Raw genomic sequence first — 26,017 nt, 5'->3', positions numbered from 1 at the left:
TTACATACTGGGAGCACCTCCTGCAGTAAAGACAGATTTTGTCAATTTAATCCCACTTTCATTATGGTTTGATGACCCTGGATCTGCTGACAATATTGAGTGGAATTCTTTACAGCCTTCATCTGCTGTACACCTCTGCCCTAAGCTGCTAAATGGAGGGATATAATGCCCCTTCTGCTGTCCTATAAAATTAAGAGGACTCTGCTAAATTAATCCCAGACTTAAAAACAAAAGCCACTGAGCCCTGCAAATTAATTTATCCATTGATCCTCATCCCACCAATAAACTTAGAAGTTACAAGCTTTGTTGATTCTCCATTTATTTTGAGAAATATAAAATATGAAAACTAGTTTACAGTTCTGGCACAAAAATGATGATGCAATAAGCACAAAATTTCTTTTTACAAATAATGTTATATATTGTTACCATTTAAAAGTGCCTAAAGTTTTTCACAGCAAATCAAGTTTATTTACCTATATTTTTTCTTAGTAAAATATTAAATCTATTTAAATTGCACATGAACACCTTAGTGAAGTTAGCTATATATAAAGCTTAAATACAGATTTATTGTAAGCAGTCGTTCGAAATTACATGGAATGGAAAAGACTACCAAAGCCTAAATCAAACCTTAAATGACTGACCAAGAAAACAAGAGACAAGACATCAATTGATATGGCACAAGTGATTAAATTATTGACAAAAAGTAATAAAGCCTATTTGAAGTTCTTCACAGAACGAATACACTGTGAAAAACATTTCAATGCAGAGGTTTTGTAACATTTAAACTGGCGAAATAGTTTTTCAGCTGCTAAACATTTTTTCACAAGATTACAAGGCATTTCCTTCACTTAATATTGGACCTTAAAACGAGTACACTGGTAGACAGAGAATGTGCATAAGAAAACAAAAATTTACACCAAAGGTTGCTTTAGTTGACAATTCGCTGCTTTGACAATAAAACAGTGGGAAAATTTATCAGTTAAAATTAACTGCATTAACTTGCAACAGCAGAAGCAAAAACATGTAACAATATTATTCTTTACCTGTTCCTTCAAAAAACTTGCCAGGTTCCAATTTCCACAATTGCTGAAGGGCTCAACCTAGAGTTTTACTGTCAATACTACTCAAAATTAGGTGTAAACTGAAGTCTCAATAGGTCAGGGACATAACTTTCACCCAGCATTCCTCCCTCATAGACCTTTTATCAGTCAGTACTGGGAGGACTCTTCAGCCAAGGAAGAGTGATTAATGATCTAAGATATCCCACCTGAAATATTTTAAGGAGGCCCTGCTGCCTGTGTGTGCTCTGACCTTCTGGATTATGTTTCTTAAATGCAACCCTCTTAACATTCCAAGCTGAAGATCCAAAAATTCAAGTATCTGAAGTCTTAACGGTTTTAATTCCTGACCTTCGAGCTTGTGTTGATGTCAAATCATTTACATAACCATTTCTTTCAAAATACAGCACAACACACTCACCCATTTTTGCTGTCTTCTGCAGGTGGCCAAAAGAGTATTTGATTTCCACCAAAGTAAGAATTAACATAGACAGCAGGGTCCAAACAGCATGGTCGTGTTGCTTTAAGAAACACAGCAATTTTGACAATGGGTGTATGACAAATGCTCCATTATGTCATTCACATTAAGCAGCAGAGGAAACATCCACACACTAGATTGCTTTGCACTGAAGCCCAGCTGTTTAAAAATGCAGGAATATACTCTATTCTCAAAATTAGTAATATATTACAGGCATGCACAACTTCACATACCTAAACAAAATCAGGAGACAGGACCTGAAACAGGCTTTGTGAAGAATTCAACAATGCCTCAACACGTACAATCTAATGAAAGTCTAACCACTTAAAATGAGAGTGCCAATGTGACCCTCCCCTCAAAAATGTTTGTAAATGAGGTATTAAAGCAAGTTTAGCCTGTGTGAAGAAAATCTGAAGTGATGAACCGCATTCAGAAAGGGAAAATAAAGAGCCTTTAAAATTACACTTTAAAGGTTTTCCAGCTAGCCACCATTTTCCAGCTAACCACTATTATTTTTCATCTCAGTTTAACTGAATACCTCTTCTTAAGTAGATGTAGAGAGTATCACAATAAAAGCAATCGGTTTTGCCTCTTTTGTTGTCAAATACTACTTTTAAGGAAGTGAAAGTGCCCAGTTTTATGAGTAATTTTAAATTCAGAGTTCTGATTGAAAATGGAAAACAAGACATTGAAAACACAGCAGTGCTAAAAAATACAAAGTATGCAGCTTTTAAAAAAAAAAGCAGCTCACAAGGCACTTGCTATAGTGGTCCATTAAATAAACAGTAAATATAGTGCACCCTTAAAGCATCATTGTTATGCATCAAGCTTTTTCAGTGTTAAACTTAAGCATCATTAGAAACAACCATTGGGTTCTGTGTATTCTGAAGCAGTTGTTGAGCAGCCTTGTTTCATATAATGTAAATGAAACAAACTGGAAGTGGGGCATTTCTTGGCATGTGGAAGTTTTTATTTGTAGTGATAAAAATTAAGCGTGGAATGTCATTCTGACACACACCCCTCCCCCTCCTGACCTCTCTGCCCCAAAAAGCTACATTCCTGCTACTGGAAGAGCCTGGCATTTTAATTACCATTGATTCTCTCATCGACTATTTGTTTGGCTCATCATTTGCAGCTTTGAAAAATAATGTGCATAACAGCAGCATAAAGCTACTTTCCTTTCCAGAGCAAAAACTGAAAGACAAGGAAAAGTAAGTATCTGTGAAAATTGTATATTATTTCAATGGCTTAAAATGGTGAAAGTCATCATCAACACAGCTGATCCTGGTTTGAAACTTCTTTTGTTCACAACAATACTTCAAAGGCCAGAAGAGCTACAGACCTGATCACATCTCCTAGCATTTCTCTGTGGGAATGGGTTCTTCATCTCCCTTTAGAAAGTATGCATATATTAAGCCATACTTTTTAATTACTCCCAGACTGAGAAAGCTTGGATCATACAAATCTATCTGCCATCTTAAGTTTTCCACAGTTGCATGAATAAGGAAAGCTGTCACTGACAGAAGGATCTGTAGCCTGGACGACGGAAAAGTTAACATTCTAAATTAAAAACAGTCCCAAAACATTAGCAAAAGGTACCGACTTGTTTAGGGGACCTTCTATCTACTTCAGCCCAATCTGTTGGGGTACTTATTTTGTCCACAAGCCTTAAAGTGAGAAAACTTAAGCACTTGTCCAGGATTACCACACAAAGTCCATTCTTACAATTCTACTCTGCAGATCACTTCAAAATTCCCCAGATTCTCTCCAACTCAAATCACAAAAAAACCCAAAAAAAAAAAAAAAAAAAAACACAAAAACAAACCACCAAACCAAACCCAAATCTAATCCTCATTCAGACTTTTGCATAGTTTGGCATTTTCTGGATTTGTACTTTTGTTTTCTTTCATAGCTTTTGAGGGGACTCACTGGTCACATACATGAGTACTTCCAGCATAAATCCTTCAGGAGAAAAACTGAGTCCCACTTAAGCAGCAAGCTGTCCAGGACTGTTTGAAATTCTTCTTTCAATCCAAAGTAAAAGATTACTCAGTTTTATCTGTACTTTCAGATTTTTCCCTTTGCATCATGCAGCGACGAACTATGCTGTCAAAGCTTCCTAGGTAAAACAGGCCAACGATCCGAAAAATGCCCATGCAAACAACCTGGAAACAGAAACATCTTTCAATTAATTTAAAATCCCAGTTTGCAGCATACTATTTACTTGTGGAATAAACAAGAGGCCCAGGCAGGTATGTAATAAAATTTCAAGAAAACAAACTCATGAAAACCACCATAACTATGTAACACTTCATGACTGAGTAGCAGGCAGCACAATCTTTCCAGCCAACTTGCTGTTTCAGCTCGAAACAACCAATTCAGTTTCCTAAACAAAAGTTTCCACAGTATTAACAGCCATTTGATGAAAAAACAATGTTTGCATAAATGTTCTACGTTTTAAATTGTTTTCCACTATAAGAAATTGTGACTTTGGGGCTTTCCCAAATCTTACCTGCTGAAGACCTTCCATAATAGAAGTGACTGGTGACATTCCACTTGTCAATATTGACAGCATGTAACCATCTGATCCAACTGAGCTGTTAAAGTTCCCTTGCTGAATAGAAGGAAAAGAGCAGTTAAGAAAAGAAAAAGGTAATTTATCCATCTTGGCAGATCATGATGTGTCTTATTTCAAAAGCTATTCTTCATGACTATAGCTGACTGATGTCCTTAACAATAACTATTTTTATGTAGACTGATATTAACACAACCAAGATGATACAAAATATTAAAAAATATTTTGCCCTATACAGCAACATTCCAGAAAGTACTCACTGAAAATGGACAAGGAGGCTTACCTCTCTTGAGAGAGAGAGAGAGATGTGCTAAATGAGTGCAGATTTCTTTACAAGACAGAAAGGCTTTGAATTTTTATTTGAAGCATGACTACTGATGGAGAAAATGCATGGTACTCTTGTTTATAAATATACTTCAGAAACAGAATTACTCCCTAACTCAGTCATATCATCAACCACTAAAACTGCAGAATAAAATACCACCTCTCTTTTGCTGAAATCAGTTTGCTATCACATGAGATTTGGCAGGGAATTGTACTAAATGCTTGATAACAAGTTCTCCTGCATTCACATCAAGGATTTTTAACCTGCCCTCCCCAACACTGTGGGATACTCAGCCTGCTGAGCAATTTAGCTGGCAGAAGAGGGGGGACAGACATCAGGAAAATGTTGTTAATTTGGTTGTTTTTTGACTACTCATCAGGAAAACTGCAACTCTATAGCTCTGACTCTGAGGCTTCCCTCATTTGTTTGCAGCAGACTTTATCCTGGAAAACAGACTTTCTGAAACACTGCAGGACTAAATCTATGGAGTGCAGAAGTCAAAGGAGAAGCTGATGCTCCTGAATCAAGGTTAGGAATGAATCCATGCAAGTAGTAGAGGCCATGAGGTTTGGTTATTTTCCAACACATGCCTGAGAGGACTGAGAGTTCCTTCAATATAGTACTACCTTTTAATTTCTATTTTAGACTCTCAGTTGATGACTTGAGAGCATGAAGACCGTGTCTGAACTAATATATCATCCAAAGTGCTGGAAAGCATGGTGTAGAAATAGCAGATGTTTAAGATTAGAGAGGAGATTACTTTTCGTCGAGCACCAAAGCAGAATACTATGTGGGGCAGTACTTGCTTTTAAAACTTGCCATCCAAAACCAGACATGATTTTGTGTTAATGTGCAAATACTGTTTGTGAAAATACTGTAATAATTTCCCAACAGAAGACCTGCTGTAGATGTAAATCATGTTGAAGATCAAGAGTATTTGGAAGTGCAAAATAACTAGATTTTAAGATCCAATTGCTCTGCTTTACGAACATGAAATTTCATGTTTGTTTTCCATTTTAAGGTGCTTTATTATTAAGCATGCAAACATTCTATAGCACAAAACATTAAAAAATATTCCTTAGAAAGGCAATACACCATTCACCACTGAGAGAAGCATTTTACATATTTTAATCACTCATAAATCACATATTTAAGCCATTAAAAGCCAAAAAGGCTTGATGGCCTTAACTTACAGTAAAATTATTTTTATACCAACTCATCTTCAAGAAAAGATAGTCCAACAAGTTTTTGAGGTTATAAAAAATGTCAGAGTTTGGAGCTTTAAAATCAGCCATAATTTGCCTTTGAGACATTGCATCATACCGATGCATTGTTTTTTTTCTGTCTTCAGATACTTTTTGGTTTCAAGAGATTGTGTAAAATTATTTCTGGGCACAGGAGCAAGAGAAAATATATGGGAAATACTTCCTGTTCAAACTAACCAGCAAATACTAAATTTATTTACAATGGTTTTGCACTTAGCTTAGCCACTGTCTTACAGTCTTAAAGAGGCATTACATGCAACCCCAGGCTTTCCAATGAAGACAGACTTAAGCAAGATAATTTACTTACTACAGCATCTTTGACTATAACTCTGGCAACTTGTTCTGCTTGGCAAACAGATGAGGTTTCAGAAATTAGCTTCGTCTCTAAGGGCTTTAGCAGAAAAACACCAACGTAAGTTTGACTATCAGCACACAGGAGAAAAAAAATATGAAAGTCAAATTTTGGTTTGGGGTCCTCTGTCATGGATTACATCACTGTTAGCAAGTAGTATCATGCTATCACCTAAAAAAAACCATTTAAAGAGAGGAAATAGCACCATCATAAACAATAGTCAAATTTCATTAAGAGAAATGCCAACTTGTCCTTGAGTTATATTTTTTTTTTATAGTTTACTACTAATAAAATATGAAAACGTCTGTTCCAAGTATTTTGTTTTCAGTAGAAGCTGTCAAATGCTTAAACTATGTCTCCTCCATGACTGTATTCGTTCATTTACATTTTTTGCCAGAAATGAAAAAATAAACTTGAAATATTGTCAGATCCTACAAAACAACTTTTTTTTTTTTTTAATTTCTCAAAACTCCACACACTGGTATCTACCACAATACATCACTGCATTTCATTTCTTCATGGTTCAGATAATTTATGCCACTTTAGCTCAACAGAAGCAAGCAGTTATGGCAGTTATTTTAGCAATCACAAGTTATTTCACAAAAAACTAACCAAACCAACCCACAAAAAAAAAAAAAACAAACAAAAACAAACCAAAACAAAAAAAAACCCCAATACAAATCTGGTCTGTTAGAGAAACAAATGACAAAAATATGCTTTGAAGTACTCAGAAGCATGTAATTCATGTCCTTTGAACAAAATGAACGATGATGGAGCTAACCACACAGCAGCTGAATTAAATGCTCAATATGTTAGAACAGTTCAGCTGATGAAGGAAAAACAGTGCTAAATTAGGGAGTATGAGTACTTGGTCACAAGTTGACTTGTAATGGCTAATTCAGCTCAGTTTCATAAAATTCAAGCATTTATGCCTAGTGAAACACTTGAACTACTTTGCTCCCAAGATTAATACTTTAAAAAACATTTTTAGGGAAGAACTGAGCAAGCAGCTACAGGTTTCTCTCTCATTATCAATCCAAAGTACTACAGAAATTAAATTTCACAGAAACAGGCTCATTTCAAAATATTTATAGAGTTATGAATTCTGATTTCACTGACCAGGCTCATAGAACACTTTTTTGAAAGTATGTATATTTTAGGAGGGAAGGAAAATTGGAGTGTTTGACAGCAGAAATCACATAACAAGCACCTTTTACATGTTTTCCTACAATGATATATACCTTATGTTGTCTATCTCCATCTCATGACCACTATGTACTTTAAGCTTACTGGCCAGTATCAACTAAATATGACAAGAGATAAAGGGATGTTAACAGTAAAATATTGTTGAGAAAAAAATCTGTAGCTGCTCAGGAGCAAATAGCTGAAGTTAATGACACCTGTTGAGAAAAAGGCAGGCAGAAATCAGGCATTAAATACTTGATCTACCTATCCAGCCACAGCAGTTGTCATCTGTAAAGCAGTTACCTCAAAAAAGCCTCAAAAACCTTAAAGAAAACTTAATGATTAAACACAGGAAAACTATTCTAGTTCCTGACATTGAGTCTACGCAATGATTACAGAGAAAAACAGCCTAGTCCTAAAGAGGTGAAAACTACAGAGAGAGATGCTCTAAACAAATCAGTATTAAATAAATGCAACAGTAATAAGCGAGCCTCTGAACAGTCAGAGCAAAGCACTATTTCAGAGACTTAAGTTGGGCTATCATGATAGGAGCAAGTCAAAGACTTCATGTATGTTAAAACAAAGAGTGTTTGCTTAAAATAAAACCTTTGACAAATAGGATAAATGTTACTGAATCTCTTTTAAAGAGAAATCTTAGAGGAACAGTTTTGCTGGTAACTATTTCTCTGAAACTGGGTATTAAAAAAAAATAAATCCCAGAGAATATGCAAGCTATAGAAGTATCTGCAGATGTGTAATTCTGGCATTTCAAGTGGATGTGTGGGAGTACACATTTATACAGAATATCTGTATCAGGAAACAACTAAGAATTGTGTTATACAATCCCTACTGATTCCAATGTAAAAGATGAAAGACAAAATGGAATTCAACCCCAATTTCGTATTACAGATGATGGGGCAACTTGAAAAGGCTGATCTCCACAGATATCAGGTTTCTAGTTCACACCACAAAAATTAAAAATAGACACATTTTTCTCTGGTTACCTGATACTTCAGTCTGAGAAGGGGGTCTGAAAGTAGTTTTTGGAATTATACTTCCTGTGTAGGGCCATGTCAAATGATGAGAGGCAACTAACATTTTTGAAGGTAAAAGCTTTCAAGGTAAGTCAAATGAAAAAAGCATACTACTGACACTCCCTTCTGAAAAGGGATACTGTCATTTGCACTACAAACACAATGCAGGAGTTTCCTTTCTACTGTACAACAGCTACTACTGGGGTGTGTCACCATGTATACACATACAGCACGATCAGTCTGTAGGCTTCATGGAAGGGACTGAGATTTATTTTGATCTGCAACACCTATGAGAACAACTGTGTATTATCAATGATGCAAAGCTGGAATATTATTTTCAGTGAAAGCAAAGTTTTAAACACATTAGTTTTAAAAACAGTATTGCTGAAGAGCAGTTTACCTTTGTTTTACTTTCTTCTGCAAAGCCAGGTGTGTCAGTATCTGGAGGATAGGCCACCGTTATGTAGATATTATAAGGCTTTACCTGTAGTTTACAAAAGTAACTGTTATCTTAATACTGACAGCTTTTACATGTCACTCAACTTCATTAGTTTCTCTTATACCAAAGAAACAGAGCAAGCATGAATTCAAATGGCTTCTGGAGTTAGGTCACCCTCACGTTCAACACTTGCAAGACTTGGAGCTTTGTTAAATGAGAAACAGCAAGGATCTTAAAGAGATGCTTGTGATATTTGCTTAGCAGAAATATCAAAAAACACTTGGCATTTAATGCAAATTATTTGATGAATCTAAGTGTTTTTCAACACATTTAGGAGGAATATTAAAGTAGTTGAGCTCTCTAATTTTACCAATTTCAATTTAAAAAAAAAAAAAAAAAGACATAACTATTGCCAAACTTCAGTACCTAGCATTCATAAACACAAAGCTAAAAAGGTTTTCACTGAGGCTCATTAAAAAGCTTTTTTTGTTGTTGTTTATGTCAACACATTATATTTTCTTTGCTGGACAAAAATAAGAAAAACAACAACTTTAAAATTCAAATTTGGTATCTTTAAGAGGTATACTCAAGTGACAAGGCTTTTCAACCCATGGTATAAACTTGCAAGGGGTCAAAATCTAAGGAGACAAAAATAAGTAGAAAATGTGAGGAAAAATGTAAGGTAACATGCTGAGGGTTGTATTTGGTTATGTATTTGTATGCACATGTCATAGAACTACATCACTTACTGCATTGTTATTCAAAAACAACAATGCAAATCTGCACAAACATTCTATATGAAAGCACTGAAATATCACATCACAGGTCCAAAAATGCCCTGGTTTTAGTTTTGAATAATTTAGTCTTTGAAAAACATCTGGTATCAGTCTGAAGAAAAACTCTGCAGTTACAATGCTCTATTTGGCAGGCCAGAAGGGATTAAAAGAATTTTTACCCCATCTACCTTGAACAGAACAGGGTAACAACAGGGACTATGAAACAAACACAGACACTTACTATATTAACACTTAACAACTAAACCACACTTTCTTAACAGAATAGGAGGAAGTATTTTTCAAACAGATTTTACCTGTCTTACTGCAAAGTACTCATCAACCTCATCCCATTGAATAATGAAAAGTGTTTGCTTTTTAGCCTTGATTTAGGCATAAGCTTAGATCGTTGCACTACAAAAAGTTCATATTTGCCAAAATTTTGAAGGGTGAACCACTGTCAACACAATTTCCCTTGGTGCTTGCAAGTTTTACTGTTTTATGTGGTTCACAGAGCACTTACCATGGCCTTATAAACACATTGAGAATCACTAGCCTGTCTCTAATGAACCCAGAGGATCCTCAGTATCAGTCTGCACTTAGAGCCTTGACAAAGACTTTTACTAAAAACACTAAAAAATCCTGGTCTTTTTAGTAAAAGATTAAGAAAAAATGTCTGCACATGTGCTCATCTTCAGCTTTAGGAACAGATTCAATCTGTTCCCTCTTATGCAACCAAAATCAGCTTAGTTTCTGCAACCCCATGGAGAGCAATAGAATTGCAATGCTGCCAAAAAAGGGCCAACATAGCACACAGGTATCAGCAAGGCTGCACAAGAAAAAAAAACAAGAGAATTATTTAAGTGAAAACGCACTGTGCTGACAGATAGAAAAAAGCAGGGTTTGTTTAACAATAGAAAATACTTAAATTGTTGCACACGTACCTCCATTTGCAGGGCTTCAGCCAGCCCTCGGAGAGCAAACTTTGTTGGAGAATAAGCTGTATAACCAAACAGGCCCAACTGTCCAGCCTGAGATGATACAAACACAATCCGTCCCATTCTTCGTTCCTTCATGGTAGCGATTACTGCTCGGCTGGGGTAAACACTTCCCAGATAATTGACTGCCATTAATCTCTGGATAAATGACATTAATACAGCAGATGAGCCAAAGACTCAGAATCCTTCAGCTGCTTGGCAGTATTTATCCAAAATCACTATTTCAGCCTGCTTTAACAATGAAGTTCACTAGATCTGTAGCTGTATCAGCTGGCAAAAGGAACAATTGTTTTCTATTCTACACTGCTTTGTAACTAAAAACCTCACTTGAAGCCAAAAGAAATCCAGTCTATCTACAAGTCTTAAATGCATCCAGAATACTGGTAATACTGTGAACCATATGGCCTTCAAGGAAAAAAAAGAGTATTTGAGGGAAAATCTAACCCAAACAGTGTCCAGGAAGCAATCCATTTACACATTATGTACGAAAACATACTGAAATGAAAGTTTAAAGAGCTTTGTAAAACAGGAAACAGGAAAAATTCTATGTATTTATGCATTTGAGAGATTTTAATCTTTGGCAGGATAAGGGGAAGTCTTTAATGTCACTCTCCAGAAGACCTAACACACAACTGCCAACCTTTAAAAGCCATATAATGGATGATTGTTTATTAGAAAAGTTATGCCTATTTCATTTTTTCAGATGATTCAGTGTTATCTGTAGGTGACTGGAGGCCTGAGGGCTGTGGGCATAAAGTAACTAAAACACAGGGGTCTGGCATTTGTTGGTTTACTTTGTCTTTTCATCGGAGCAGGAGTTTCTCAAGCTGCAAACAATTTGTGCACCTCAGAGCTGAACACTGATAACACTGCATTTTTCATAAACAGGTTATAAATATTAAAAAAAAAAAAATCTTCAGCAAAAAAATTGAGACCACATGAAATTCAGTGCCTTTCACAGTGCATTAAACTATAAAAATATATGCCAGGCTTTTTGCTGTCTTATCTCAGAATCACAATTCACTGTTCTAACCCATCAATGGATGGGTAGTTAGGTGAAAAGTTAGATGCAATCCTTGCAAATCTAAAGATACATTTTAATCCTAACAGCTACCACAAACCAAATGCACCACTATTCATACAGAGTCTGCAAGGACACAGGAAAGCAATCTTATTGTGAGAAGGCTGAATAAGAAAACATCATAAAATAAAAAAGGATGCTCACTCACTTCAAAAGAGTTCACTTCAATATCCTCAAATTTTCCTGTAACTGATGTTCCTGCACAATTTACAAGCATGTCAACTGGCCCCAGCTTCTCCTGAGCCTGAAAGAGGAGGTTGAGAGGTTCTTTAGCAGGGGAAGAAAACCTTCCTATAGTACAGCAACATTATGAGAAACTACTTCCATTAGAAATATGTCACACACAGATAAGATTAAAATATGTAGATGCAGCCATTGGTTCCTCACCTGCTTTAGAACGTTCTCCACCTGTTCATAGTCTTTAGATACATCGACAGAAATACACAGTACAACCTAGAAAAGGAAAATGAAAGAACATTCTTACAAAACAGCTAAGTCCAGTAACTGTTGACTCTCAGCCTTTCAAAATTAAGCAAAACCCAAAGATGTATTTTCCAGAAAAAAAAAAAAACAACCCAAAACCAAACAAGTCTTTTTGACAGGACAAGATGCACTTCTCCCACACTGAAGAAAGCAATCCCTATCCTTGTCCCCTCCAAGCCCCTCTCCCTCACATAGACACATTCTAGTACAATTAAAATTATAGTAAGAACAAATAAGCACTTCAGGATATTCAGAGCACATGCAAAGATGTGCAATTTATCACTTCTGATTTACTGCACTGACACACCATTACTTGAGCTGTTTACATAAAGTTTAGTAAAAACTACTCTAAGGCAACCAGAATTCCAGTGTCATATTTAACTTTCATCAGTGTAAACTAAACACAAATCATTGGTGTGGCTTAGGCTCATCTTTAAGAAAAAACAGCATTTTCCATGTCATAGAGCGGCATGGTTGAAGAGCATTGCTCCGAAACTGCAGTATCACCACTGCAAAAAAACATTTTTTCAAAGTCTATAAAGCAAGTATGAGTACTAACTTTAGTACTGGCAAAGCATATGACTCACTGACCCACTTAAAAAAAAAAAAAAGTTTTTGAAAAATACTAGTAAACTTAGTTGTACAGTATTTAATTGGGACATGTCAAGGAAAAAAATAATAAAAATTCGTGAAAAGGTGACTAGTGGCACAGTATAACATCTATCTAAAAAGTGAAGTAATGTATGTTTTGTCCTTGTATGAATACCAGAGACTATGGGGTTTTGTGTTAAAGACACAGAAAAATGAAAATAAGCTTTGGATCTGGATGGGCATGCAGAGGGCAGGCAAGACAGGACAACAAAACCCAGATGTCAGCGATGCCTAAGCTAAAAGTTTTTCTTGAAAGTTACTGATTACATTCAGCATGATGATCTAAGAATCTGCATCTTGAAGCACCTTCAAATAAACTTCCAGCCAAAGGAAGTGCTGTCCTTGGGTTACCAATTATAAACTGTAAGAGCACTCCGAACTCCAGCTTGACCAGGTACTGACATACAAGCTTACCCACTCTGCTGAGCAATCAGCATCGCTTCAGGGTAATTCATCATGTTGAAAGGAAAAGCAATCTCATATCACAACAAAAGGAGGGACTCCTGTAATAGTGTTGCAATTTCTATCCTTTTTGTTACTTTGGTCAATTTGTTTAAACTCAGTTTGAAGTGCAATAACAAAAGTCATCACCAGTTCCTAACAAGTATGATCATGATCACTTGTCATGGAGCTTGTGAACACAAACATGCAAAAAAAAGCAGCTTACCACAGTGTAACTAACTGCTTTGGCAGCTAGTGATCTGTCATTTCTGCCCCTGCAAAACTTCTTAGCTGCATAAACCGAATGTGCTTGCCCTTCCTGTACAGCAGGTTGGCTATTTCTGCCTCCCAGCATTGTGTGTAGTTGGGCATCACAGTAAACTTGTGGTGCAGGTTATTGGCAGGTCTGCATGCATCTGCCCTCAGGGCATTTATTACATTTTGGAAATCTTTATCTTTTATATAGGTTTAAGAGCAAAATGGAAGTTGAATGAAAATGACATGGATTTCTTATCTGGACATCTTTGCAAGATCAGTGAGGAGGTTAAAAAAAAAATATCACAGTTCTGTGTCAAAACTGGAAAAATTGGTTAATATACTGAATTGCATAGCTTAGACATTCTTACTGTGAACACAATGCTCAAGAAATGCCACAGCTTTCATTAACTGCTGTCACATGATAAAATTCACCTCTTTGCTTCCATTATTACGTTCGTTCTTCTACTAAAATGTGTCAATTACCTTCAATCCAAAGCACATACTATAGATCCACACCTAGGACACAGAATATGCTGCCAGAAATAGCTTAATATCCCCAGCCCTGCTCCTCCCCTTTTGGTTTCCATAGTGTATGGTGTTGGATCATTAAAAAAGCTTTTAAATAAACGATGGATTCAACTCACATCTAAGTAAATGGAAATATTCTGTACTAGGAAAGGGTTTTTTAAATATTGCAAAAATCCCAAAGATCTTGTTCCATTGTACATCTACACCCAATAAAGACTGCTGTGTCAGCACTCTAAATAAATTTCATGCAAACATCTTCCAAAGAACATTTGTCAAGTGGAATGGTAAAATGTAGGTAGATGCCAGACCCTAGCAACCTGGTTTCATGGATGCATCCTAGAGCTGAAGGATGACAGCAAATGCTCACATAACCTTTCCTGAGGATCTCTTAGCTCCACATTCAGTAAATGTAAAAGCTTCCGTGTACCTAATCCATATGAAACAGTATCTTTCTCTTCACCTTCAGCAATTCTCTTATACAGCTTCTCATCTGCAGGTTCTAGTTTGAGCTCTGCTCCAGATTCCTTCTTTTTTTCAGTTCTGCTCCTTGCATTCACACCAGGCAGGCTTTCCCTGGGACCTGCTCTACAGCCAAAAATAGCTCAGGAGGAGCCACTCTGCCCATCACTACCATTGCCTACGTTTAACCTGGTTGCAAGCCTACAGCTGCTTCTGCAAAAGCTGTCCTGGTCAGGTCACACTGGAGCTCATACAACCTTGAAGACACTTTTGGGGGATTTCACTGAAACTCTTGTCAACATGCACCAAGTAATATTCTTTTGAAAAGTTTGCATCAAGCTAGGACAGATTTTAACAACACCCTGACATGGTGTTTGAGAAGGGATTAACTTCAATGCTAAGCTTGGGAAACAACTAGAGCAGCTAAAAGAAAATGGTTATTTGGATTATTTTTTTTTAATGGGCAAAATATAGTTCCTCCTCACCTCAAATGGCTTAGTTTTTCAAATAAAGTTGATCTGAGTAAGGCAGCATGCACAGAAAAAAAAAATCAGCTTGAACCATTTTACAAACTCTAAGAAAGTAAAGAGAGAATCTTATCTAATAAATGGAGGTATTAAGAAAATTTTGCATCAGCTAATACTAACATTATTGCCTCCAAGTATCTGGCTTTCTCCATTGCTTCTTTTCAACAGAATAACCGATTTATCGGTTCAAATCCCTTTCCACAGACAAATAAATTGCCTGAAACTGTAATCATGAAAATAACAAAAAAAGTTCTGGAACCCAAGAAAGGAGAAGTCAAAGATGTTAACCCCGTCAATACTATTTCCCTTCTACCCTTGATTAATAGTTTTGTGAGAAAATTATTTTAGTATTTCATCTTGTAGTTGCATATTTTTAGCATAGTATGTTTACCTATTTTAAGTTAGTACCTCCACAAGCACTACATCAATGCCTTTATGCACAAGTGCATCTATTCATCAAAGCAGCTTCACTGTTTAGAAATGTCAGAATTTCACAAATTTAAATTGTGTATCTGTTACATCACTTTGCCAGGGAAAGGAATGCTAGTATGATATAGAGAACTAAACCTGGAAAGAAGTATCTGAGCTTCCTTTCCAAGACAGTAATTGCATTTATCAATTGTAAAAATGCCAGAGATTTGAAAAAAAAATTGGGTTCTTTTACTTTGAAGAATACAAATGCTTATTGTGTGACAATAAATTGCAGCTATCCAAAAAAGTGTACTAAACCTACAGCTGAAGACATCAATATTTTTCTAAGAAAAGCAGGCTAGTGCACTAGCTAGACAACATCAAATGTGGTGGAGCTGAGAAAAGCACATGTAAGCAGACTGGTATTTTTTAATTCAAATACTGAATACTCTTTATTTTGTCCAACAGCTTTGTTTCACAGGACTTCTGAAGCATACTGTAGTGACTAACCTGAACAAAACACACAACAGCTACTGTTAGCAGTGATCTTACCTGCTTGTCATTAACAGAATACTTTTCTATTTCCTTCTTTGTCTGCAGCAGTTTGTTCTGAAATGGATACAAGAACAGCTAAAGCATTGCAGTTCCCAGAGTAACATTAGTCCTCAGTAAGGCTTAAAAACATTCCCTAAACCCCAAAGAAGTTATCCTCAACACATCAGTATTGTAATTTTACAGATTTATGATGAAAACATGAAATCCATCAAGCTACCAGAATTTGCTTACCTGTTTTTCACTCTAATCTTGTCAAGCCAGTAACAACTTCTGTAACAGATTTAATGCTGCTGTTTCATACAACGACACAGAGCACCTTAGACTGTAGGCATTAATTTTTCTCATGTATTTTAGGAGGGGTTTCTAGTTTATAGTTTTTGTAATATTATTGTATAAATTATTACGAAGAACAACCACTGCAATGTAATGATCATAAAAATTAAACTAAAGTTTGATAAATCCAAATTGTAGTACTCCTTTTAAGAAAAACTGTGTTAATTATGGCTCTATTCAATGTTATGCAAATAAAGTTTTTAAGTGTAAATCACCAAAGACAGCTGGGATTCAGCCCCTGCCCCCCGTCCAGAAGTTAACTGCTTATATTTCCTGAATATTTCCTTTTCTTTACAAATAAAATAACTCATTATGAAAACAGAATCAGTCTAAATTCTGAATACTTCTTCCTTGAAAAAAACAAACAACAAAACAGCAATGCATCTCTTTCCTTCAAAGCTGTCCTGATGAACAGTTTTTCACTTAAAAAAAAATCTTACACAATGCTGATCAGACATCAAAATGCTCTGTGAATGTTAAGAATCATATTTAATCCCCCAGTTGTGGATTACTGTAGGGAAATTTCTCCAATTTAAAGAATATAGGGTTTTTCCTGCTTTTGTCCTCTGCCACAGATCTAGACTGTGAAACAATAATTTTTGTTAACAGAAGTGATAGCACTGGCAGAGTTTTAAGGCAAGCTAACAACAAATTCCATATGGCCTACTCTCCTTAAAAAGGCAGCCACCTCTGCTATTCAAATGCATTCATTTAAAATGGTTAGGATCCCCTTAAAATAGGCAATGAAAAAAAAATATGAAAAATGATCAATTCCAAAATTATTCCACACCTACATATATTTTGTGAAAGGAGTTAGCCTGGAAAAAACCTCATGCACTTACCTCATCCCTTGCAATCAGTGTTATGAAAGCACCTTGTTTATAACATTCAATAGCAATGCATTTTCCAATTCCACTGGAGCCTCCAGTTACCTAAAAGTTATTTGAAAATGGCAGTGTTAGTCCACTATTCTCATTCCTCCTCCCATATGCTAGAAGTCAAATCAAATTAAAATTCTAAAAATGTACTAAGATTAAAATACCACCCAACGAGGTATGAATAAAGAAGGTACACTAAAGATAGGTTACTTACCGAGTATCAATGAAAAATAAGATCCAAATAGATTGATAAGTGTTTGTTTCTACCCCAAAACCAGTTTTACCTCAGGGGTATTTTTTGCTCATTCCTTATATCTGGGACTCTTAGACCCTCCCACAATTCTGACTAACTTTTGTGTGTTATTGCTAAAAGCAGAAGTAGTTAAAGGTTTGAAATCACTACTAATGTTAGCCATAATAATACCTTCACATACGGCCCCCTCCATACCTGTTCAGAGCAGGTTTTATTCGTAAAATTAACAATTTTAGATCGCCTGCTGAAGATACTACATGAACAGAAAATACCTTTTTTCTTATTAAAAAAAAAAATCCATAAATTCAACAGTCGACCCTCTGAGGAGTATTTCATGGCCCAGCAGTTTTGACCTTGAACTGTTCATGCTCTCTCACTATTACAATTTTGTGGATTTCAGCACCAAAAATTCCATTACTTTTTCTTCTTCTTCTAAACTGTAACACTGAATAGTTTTATTCATAAACAGGAATTTGGTAGTTCATCCACAGAAAAACACAAGGTGATGACTGAAGACCTGCATCATACATTTCAGGAGGATACACTGCCAAATGATATTAATACACAGGCTAAAGTCACCCTAACACTTCTCTCATTCAACAAACCTACTCAAGAATCTCACATGAAACAAGATGTAGACAACAATCCTGACCTCTTTTTTGACTAAAATAAAAATGTCTACCCATCTGCTGCTACCTCTAGATGACGTGTTCATTTAAGCCCAGTCTCAGTCTGCATGTGCTTTTGATCCTTAAAAAAACACTGCTATCTTCCATATATACCCAAATAATTTGCATTTTCTTTTAACAAGATTATTACTGAGTGGATGAGATCTTCTGAAGACAGACAGGAGCAGCTTCGTGCTCCTTAGCCCTGGTCCTCCCTCATGGGGGATTTCAACCATCCCGGTCTCTGTTGGAGGGACACCATAGCAAGGCACCAGCAATCCAGGGGGTTCCTGCAATGCATTGATGACAGTTTCCTTCTCCAAGGGGAAAAGGAACCAGTGAGGAAAGGTTTTATGCTGGACTTTGTTCTCACTAACATGGATGGGCTGGTGGACAATATGAAGCTGAAGGGCAGACCACTTGCTGCAGCGACCACAAAATGGCGGAATTGAGGATCCTTAGGGCAACAAGGAGGATGTGCAGCAAGATCACTACTCTGGACATCAGGAGAGCAGACTTTGACCTCTTCAGGATTCTGCTTGGTAGGGTCCTCATGCTGGCCCCCTGTGGATACCCTGAGATAAAGCCCTGGAGATGAAAGGAGGTCCATACTCAAGGAACACCTCCTCCTCCAGGCCCAGAAGCAACAAAGATAACAGTAGCCAAGAACAGCAGGAGGCCTGCATGAATGAACAAGGAGCTCCTGGACAGACTTAAATGTAAAAAGAAAACTACAGAGGGTGGAGACAAGGACAGGTTGTCTGAGAGTAGTAAGAGGCTGTCTGAGTAACCAGGTTCAAAAAGCTAAGGCCCCGACAGAATTAAGTCTGGACAGAGACACCAAGGTTAAAAACAAAAACTTCCAAAAGTATGTCAGAGATTAAAAAAAAAGAAGCCTCGGGAAAATGTGGGCCCTCTCCAGAAGGAAACAGAAGTGATGGTCACACAGGAATTTGAATAAGCTGAGGTACTCCACAATTTTTTTGCCTCGAGGGCTCTGGCCACACCACCCAAGCTGCAGAAGGCAAAAGCAGGGATAGTGAGAAGGAAGATGCTACCTGAAAAAAGGTAGATTTATATTAGACATTAGAAAGAAATTCTTCAGTGTGAGGGGGGTGAGACACTGGCACAGGTTGCCCAGGGAAGCTGTGGATGTCCCATCCCTGGAAGCGTTCAAGGCCAGGTTGGATGGGGCCTTGAGCAACCTGGTCCAGTGAGAAGTATTCATGCCCATGAAGGGGGGTTAGAACCAGGTGATCTTTAAGGTCCTTTCAAACCCAAACCATTCTGTGATTCTGTGTTTAAGAGGCTATAACCTAGAATACCTAGACGTTATTGTAAAAATAATCTGCTGATGAAAAGTTTTCTGAAATACAGATCTCCTAATAATTGGAAAAAGTGACTCAGATTGCTCTGGAAATATTAAATTTTTTTCATTATCAAAACCTTTCAAAATACTTCAGAGAAAGTAAGGTTTCATCTCCATTTTAACTATCAGAACATTGAGGCATTGAGCTTATTAGTGGAAGAGCAAAGATTCCCAATGTCTAACTACACACCCTATCAAAAGCTTTGTGTTTTCCCCTCATCTGCCAGTGCCTCAGTTTTGCTTTCAGAGAAGCTTTATCCTTAAAATTCTTTCCACTCCCGGAGGCAATGAAGTCAGAAGAGTCAAATGAATATTCCCATGAGTCACTAAACTCTTCTTTCATATGAGCATTTTATCACTATCCTTTAAAATTAACTTGGTGAAAGTCAAATAATCCCAGCAAACAAGGATTTACAACATGGCTCAAGGTTTACAACTTGTTTGTCTGCAGTCACAAATAGGCCAAGAGTGGCCATAACATTCACAAAGACTAATTTCATCTGCTGCAGATTAACTTCAGATTATACTAAGCTTTGAGGATGACTCCAAGATCCATGTCGTGTTCTGGAAATATGAAACATGGTCTGTAGTCTTCTGAACCAGGAACGACTGCTTTCAAAGTTAATCGAGTCTTTAAGAGTGCAATTGTTAAAGATTTGGGACTTCAGAAGAACTCCAGAATTAACTTAATGCTTTATGACCAAAACGTAAAATTTTTAGTATATTTGCAAAATAGTTTGCAAAGATTTCAATTAATCTCTGAGAAGATTAAAAGATTCAGTTTGATTCATTCAGGAAGAACCCAGCTCCACAATGTCTGGGAGATGCTTCTACAGGTTTTCAACAGCAGCAGATACACCAGCACTGATTAGTGCTGGTATATATATATCTATATCTATAAAATATACAACTATATATATCTTACATATATTATATATATATACTATTATTGTTATATATATTATATATGTAGCTGTATATAATATATAGTTACATATAAATATTAACTAATCAGTGTGCATGGAACACTGTTCCAGTTTCCATTTTTGGCATAACACTCAGAGACAGCTGATTACTACATGCACGAACTGCTGGCTGTCGTGGTCAACTACATGTAACTGGTCAACTACACCAGTCCTTAAGGAATTTTATGAAGTTAAAGCTACTGGCACCAAGCCCCTGGCTTGTCAGACAACGCTTAAGTTCACTGCATAAAGACAAAGCCTAAAGTGATGCAAGAAATGGGAAAAGGAAGTTTTTATTCTCAGTCACACCCGAGATCACTGGATAGGGCTCATGTCAGGTCAGTGACAAAAGGCTGTATTAATTTGCAGGAACTTCAGCATTTAGGTAGGAGGCTGTTACTACTACGTGGGAGTTTGTAAATAATACACACCTCTTTCAGGAACATTCACCATGAACGCTCACACAGCTGAAACAAAGAAATCCCTAACACTAGTGAAAACTTTGCTTTGTGTTACAATGAAGATAGCCTAAGCAAATCTATGAAGTCTGTTAGGTAGGTAAGTTACTAACATTAATGCTAAGAATTAAAGGAAGAGCACACATTAAAGATGACATTATTACTGTTACTTACCCTTGTAGCTAATAATTCTACAGTGCCACTGCATTTCATTTGTTTCTGACATTTGAACTGCCATGGATCCTATATTTAAATTGCACTTTAACCCAAGCTCAGAGAACTTGCAAAAATGAAAGTCTAGTCAACACAACCCAAAACAAAACTAATTTCTTGAGGGGAAGGCACAATTAAATCCTCGTATTAATGATGTTCTGAATGCAATACTACAAGCCCTAGAGCAATGTTACTGAGCTGTTTCTGCGTTTGAAAACAAAAGGTACTGAATTAGATATGCCAAAAAGGGTCTGGCTTCAAGTTCTTCAGCTACAATCCTTGATAACAGAGTTCAGCTTCTAAAGATCTAAGGATCATAAGGTTTATTTCCCCCTTTATGTGGAAATGTTGGAGTGAGGTACAGAGAATTGCCCTCTTTGGCTATCAAATCTGAGATACCGCAAATTTGCTTCAATTGATGCGATGGTCGACCGAATGTGATCAGGAATGATCAAAATCAATACTTGATTGATATGGTATCTCCAGCAGAGCTTATTGACTTTCACTGAACACTGGATGCAGGCTGGCTTCATGCTCTTTAGACAGTGCTCCAACAGAAGGCACTCAGTTTCACTAGAACATCTCTGTAATCTGCTCTCAGTGGTTACTGTGCCTGACTAGGCTCAAAATGACCTCTTGTCAAACCACTTGGATGCATCCAGACCACAGAACGTATCACTCCCAACATGAGCTCTGATGTTGAGACACCAAGATTTGCTGGCCTTAAAGTTGACTGCAGTTATCAAACCTGGGCTCTGCACAGAAGTGGTGAAACTACTTCTAAACTGGGGGTGACCCTTATGCATGTGGGTTTGGCATGACCATCCTGAATTATGTCCAAGCAAAAGGCCCTTTCCTATCTGACTGGGACTGGTGCTTCAAGCAGAGAGCACCTTTACATTTCCTGCCATTGTTAGTCTACCAGCTCTGATAAACTGCATTTATACCACTGAGGTCGAAGGGTGGATTTTTTTCACAGAAATTTCAACTTGGTTTAAGGCTGAAAGAAGGAGGGGAATGTTAGCATTGGCATTTCAGCAAGGATAGCTTCTATACATCACTCTGGAAATTTACAGAAGGCTGCTTTTGCCCCAACATCTAAGTTTTTGCTGCCTTCTGCTCCATCGAAGTACCTTTTGACGTAGAAAAAGGGAAAGAAAGAGCAGAGAGAACATGTAACATCCCTGACAAAGGTATGCAAGTGAATACCTTGTGAACACAAAGCAGAGATAAACTGCCTTATCCAATTTTTATTTTCCTGTCAATTATTACAACCAGCTACCAAATTAATAGCTTATTCTCATAAAATAGGTAATGCGTACTGAATTTGAAATGTGTACTATATGCAAATGACAAAAAGAGGAGTTTCTAGATAAGACTGACTTCCTCTACCTTGGAAAAACTCTTTATTTAAGTATATACTGAAAAATTATATCTTACTTGCCCTGTTGAGAAGGCATAATCAACTAAGTATGCAATTCACAGGTCTTTACTTCATAGAGGCCTTACAAAAATTACCAAAAGTTAATCTATGGTTTTATTCAAATTGGGTAGTAAAAACAATTTACATAAGGAGATTACTTAAACAGATCTTAATATCATTCTGTGAAAAGACTTCTATGTAGTCCTTAAATAATGTTATGGTGCTTAAATATTTTCATGAACTCTCTCAGTCCTTTCAGTAGCAGAGAACACTTACTCCTGGTATAAGATGCAAGACTACACAACGTGGAAAGCCTCCCTGAAAAAAATTTTTGAATTATAGCACCATTATCAAGTATTTTTCCCTATGCATGACACTAGAACATTTTACATCCAAATGTACAGGTATCCAGTGCTATTAATAGCATCTAGAAATCTAAGATATGGTAAAACAAGAAACAATTGCTCCATATTTCATTAGCATTAATACTTTTAAGAGCACAAGTCAAAATAAAACAACTAGTGCTCTGACAGTAGTGACAACAATAAAACTGTTTACCTGCAGGCTTTTATTTATATCAAGTTAAATATACCTAGTCTTTTCTTCCATCAGTAGTGACTTCTATAGCTGGATTTCTAATACTGTAAGACTTGCAGCAATATTGTTTTTGAGACATCCACCTATATCAAATTGAGCTTAAGCTGTTAATGTAATTTGCAGCAGTCATTAAAAGGGAACAACATTCTCATCATTTTCAGTGTGAACTTTTAAAAATGAACCATTATGATGAGAAGAAGCAGCGCAGTGAAATACACTTCTATAGAGTTTACTCACATAAAGAACAGGAAAAAACCTTGGGATAATCACAATATAAAGAAACAAACCAGAAAATTTTTGAGTAAAATCCATTAAGCTTTTTATTATTTGGTTTTCTATTGCTGCAGCAAAGTCACAGAAGGCCGTTAAGTCTGCTTCACCTTCACTTTACCTAGCGTTGAAAAGTTCCTAAAATCCCATTGGAGAGTTCCTCTTTAACAAGTAGTACTTCTGTGGGAAGAGCCATAATCAGAGAACCTTAATGCAAGTTCAAACACACCTCATAGAGTATATGATGCTGTAAAGCCAGTTACAGCATCCAAGTAACACCTATTGCACAAAGCAACTTGGAAATACTGTTGCAACTTGGACAGGTCTGAATTATTCTGAGGACAGGTCCATCCTCTGAAGAGGAACTCAAAAAATAATACTAAAAGCCCCAGAAAAAAAAAAGGCAAAAAAAAAAATAAAATCTGTAAATTCACTTGTACCTGAAAGGTCTAACTTGTGGATTATTCCAAACTTCCAGAGCAAAAAAAGAGCATCTGCAAGTGCTATGCACCCCTTAAAAGCAAACTTAACCAAACAGTAAACCATAGCTTCTCGGCATAGAGAACTGCTTAGCTCACTTGCTTTGATGCATCCAAATCTGTGACCCACCTGAAAGCACCCGAGTGCTGATCCCCTTCCTCCGCCCCCAAGCCACATACCATACAACTTCCATGGTGTACAATTCGTGAGCTGTTTCAACAGTATGTCCTTCCGAAGACTTCCTTCTAAAGACTTACTGTTACAATCTTGACTAGGGACTGTTAAAATATTGCTCATGGACATCGACATCTATGTACGTAAAGACGAAAAGGTGCATGAGTGTCATCTGATCACTTCCTCTCTATTAGTCTTCCCACTTCCTCAGGTCCGACTTGTTTGTTTAGAGCAAGGGAAACCATAGATTTTGCCTTTTGTTTGTGAGCACACGCACCACCTAAATACCTCGAGAGATGCTAAAAGAAAACAAAACCCGGGGTAGCCCGTAACTTCGAGAGCACCCAAGGGATGTCTCAAAACAAAGTAAACGTTAAGCTGAAGACGGGGTTCGCATTCCTGGTGACTCAGGAGATCGCCTTAAGCCACCCGAGATAGACAGCGGTTGCCAGAGCCATCGCTACAAGTCATTTCCTTATCACTCGGACTTGTGGCTCCCATGTTTCGGTAGCTCGGGGTGCTACAGCCGGCTGCCAAGATTCCTGACACCCCGCACGCTGACACCCTCACACCCCCCTACCTCAGCGCCGGCCCTCGCCTGCAGCCTCCCTTCTCCGGCTGCCGCTCAGCACCGTCCCGCAGGCACTGCCCGCCCCGCCACAGCCCCCTCGCCCCCACCACCCACAGGCTGGCTGCCCTCATCCCCTCGGGAGCGGGGCCTACCGCCGCCGTGCCCCCCCGGGTACCCACCCCGCTTCTTCCCGCAGCCCTGCGCGCTCAGTCGGGGTGGGGGGTCAGCGGCCTCCTATCCCCTCCACCCGCAGCAGGGGGAAAGGCGCCGAGGCCGACGCCCCGCCCGCCACCAGCGGGCGGCAGAGGGAGAGAGCGCAGGGAGACCCCTTCTTCACACACCGCGTCTTCCCTCCCCAAACCCCCCCTCTCCGGAGCTCCTCACTCACCACGACGTGAGCGCCGGGCAGCTTGAGGGGCTTGGGGCTGATGAGCGGCGACACCATGTAGAGGAGGAGGACGAAGGCCACGATGAAGGCGGCCGCCAGGAGCAGCATGGCTCGGGCTGCGCCGGCGGAAAGGGGTCGCGGCGAGCGAGGCCCGATCAGGCAGCGGCGGCGGCAGCTGCTACTGCTGCAGCTGCTACTACGGGGAAGGAGAGAAGGCACCGCCGAGCGTTGCCCGGCGCAGGAGCCGGGAGGGCACAGGCAGCGCAGCGGGCGGGCAGCCGGGAGGGCAGCCTGAGCCGCGGCTGCCGGCGGGAGGGAGAAGGCGGTGGCACGGGTCGAGCGGGGAGGAGGGCAGCGCGGCCGCCACGCCGCCCCCTGATTGGCTGGCGAAGAGGGCGCGGGCCTGCGCGCTGGGATTGGCCAGGCAGAGGGGAAAGGCGGCCGCTGATTGGCTGAGGGGCGGGACGGCGCTTGCAGACCGGAGCCCCCGGAGGGGGGGGCTTTGTGTTCAGGGCCCTCGGTGGAGGCAAAGGGCGGCGGGGAGGAGAGGAACCGCCCGGAGGCGGCCATTGGGAGGGCGTCTCTTAGAGGCGGAGCGGAACGCAGAGCCTGCCGCCCCCCGGGGTCTGTGCCCGGGGCGGACGGGGCTGCGCGGGGGAGCGGTGGCCTCGCCCCGTCACGTGGGGCGGGCGGCGGCTTCCCGCCGAAAGGAGGGGGCGGAGCCTGCGCTGCCGCCGGGCGGGTGGAGCGGGCGGGAGAACCGGGCGGGAGTACCGGCGGCGGGGCTGAGAGGGATGGGGTGGTCGAGCCTGGAGAAGAGAAGGCTCCGGGGAGACCGTGTATAGGACCGTACAGTAGCGGAAGGGGTCTACAGGAAGGCTGGGGAGGGGCTTTTTATAAGGGCGTGGAGTGGAAGGGCGAGAGGTAACTGTTTCAAACTGGAAGAGGGGAAGGTTTAAATTAGGCATTAGGAAGAAATTATTTCCTGTGAGGATGGTGAGACACTGGCACAGGTTGCCCAGGGAAGCTGTGGCTGCTCCCTCCCTGGAAGTGTTCAAGGCCAGGTTAGATGGGGCTTTGAGCATCCTGGGCAGGTGGGAG

General features: G+C 38.9%; 1 protein-coding gene across 2 annotated transcripts; it reads right to left on the bottom strand.

The window, feature by feature from the left end:
* Positions 1 to 302: 302 nt before the first annotated feature.
* On the bottom strand, positions 303 to 25,231 carry KDSR (3-ketodihydrosphingosine reductase). 2 transcript variants are annotated; one of them, XM_071736598.1, is made up of 10 exons: positions 24,917 to 25,231; positions 17,052 to 17,141; positions 15,874 to 15,930; positions 11,951 to 12,016; positions 11,712 to 11,807; positions 10,429 to 10,620; positions 8,673 to 8,756; positions 6,009 to 6,092; positions 4,049 to 4,150; positions 303 to 3,701 (listed from the first exon to the last, which is right to left on the bottom strand). In XM_071736598.1, the coding sequence occupies exons 1-10, from the start codon at positions 25,022 to 25,024 to the stop codon at positions 3,582 to 3,584; spliced, it is 999 nt and encodes a 332-aa protein (XP_071592699.1). In that variant the 5' UTR covers positions 25,025 to 25,231; the 3' UTR covers positions 303 to 3,581. The 2 variants fall into 2 exon arrangements, with proteins under 2 accessions (XP_071592699.1, XP_071592700.1); XM_071736599.1 differs by lacking the exon at positions 8,673 to 8,756 and having other exon boundaries at positions 24,917 to 25,166.
* Positions 25,232 to 26,017: the final 786 nt, after the last annotated feature.

Source organism: Heliangelus exortis, chromosome 2 (genome assembly GCF_036169615.1).
Source record: "Heliangelus exortis chromosome 2, bHelExo1.hap1, whole genome shotgun sequence".
NCBI classification, from domain to species: domain Eukaryota; kingdom Metazoa; phylum Chordata; class Aves; order Apodiformes; family Trochilidae; genus Heliangelus; species Heliangelus exortis.
This window is presented reverse-complemented; position numbering and strand designations above follow the sequence as displayed.

Bases quoted from the DNA above. Each gene is read 5' to 3' on its own strand.
- KDSR (XM_071736598.1), bottom strand. From the start codon at position 25,024: ATGCTGCTCCTGGCGGCCGCCTTCATCGTGGCCTTCGTCCTCCTCCTC. The intron at 12,017-15,873 runs GTAAGATCACTG...TTCCTTTTCTAG, and splicing joins ATTCTGTTAATGACAAGCAG to GTTGTACTGTGTATTTCTGT. The intron at 10,621-11,711 runs GTGAGTGAGCAT...TCATTTATCCAG, and splicing joins TTGAAGTGAACTCTTTTGAA to AGATTAATGGCAGTCAATTA.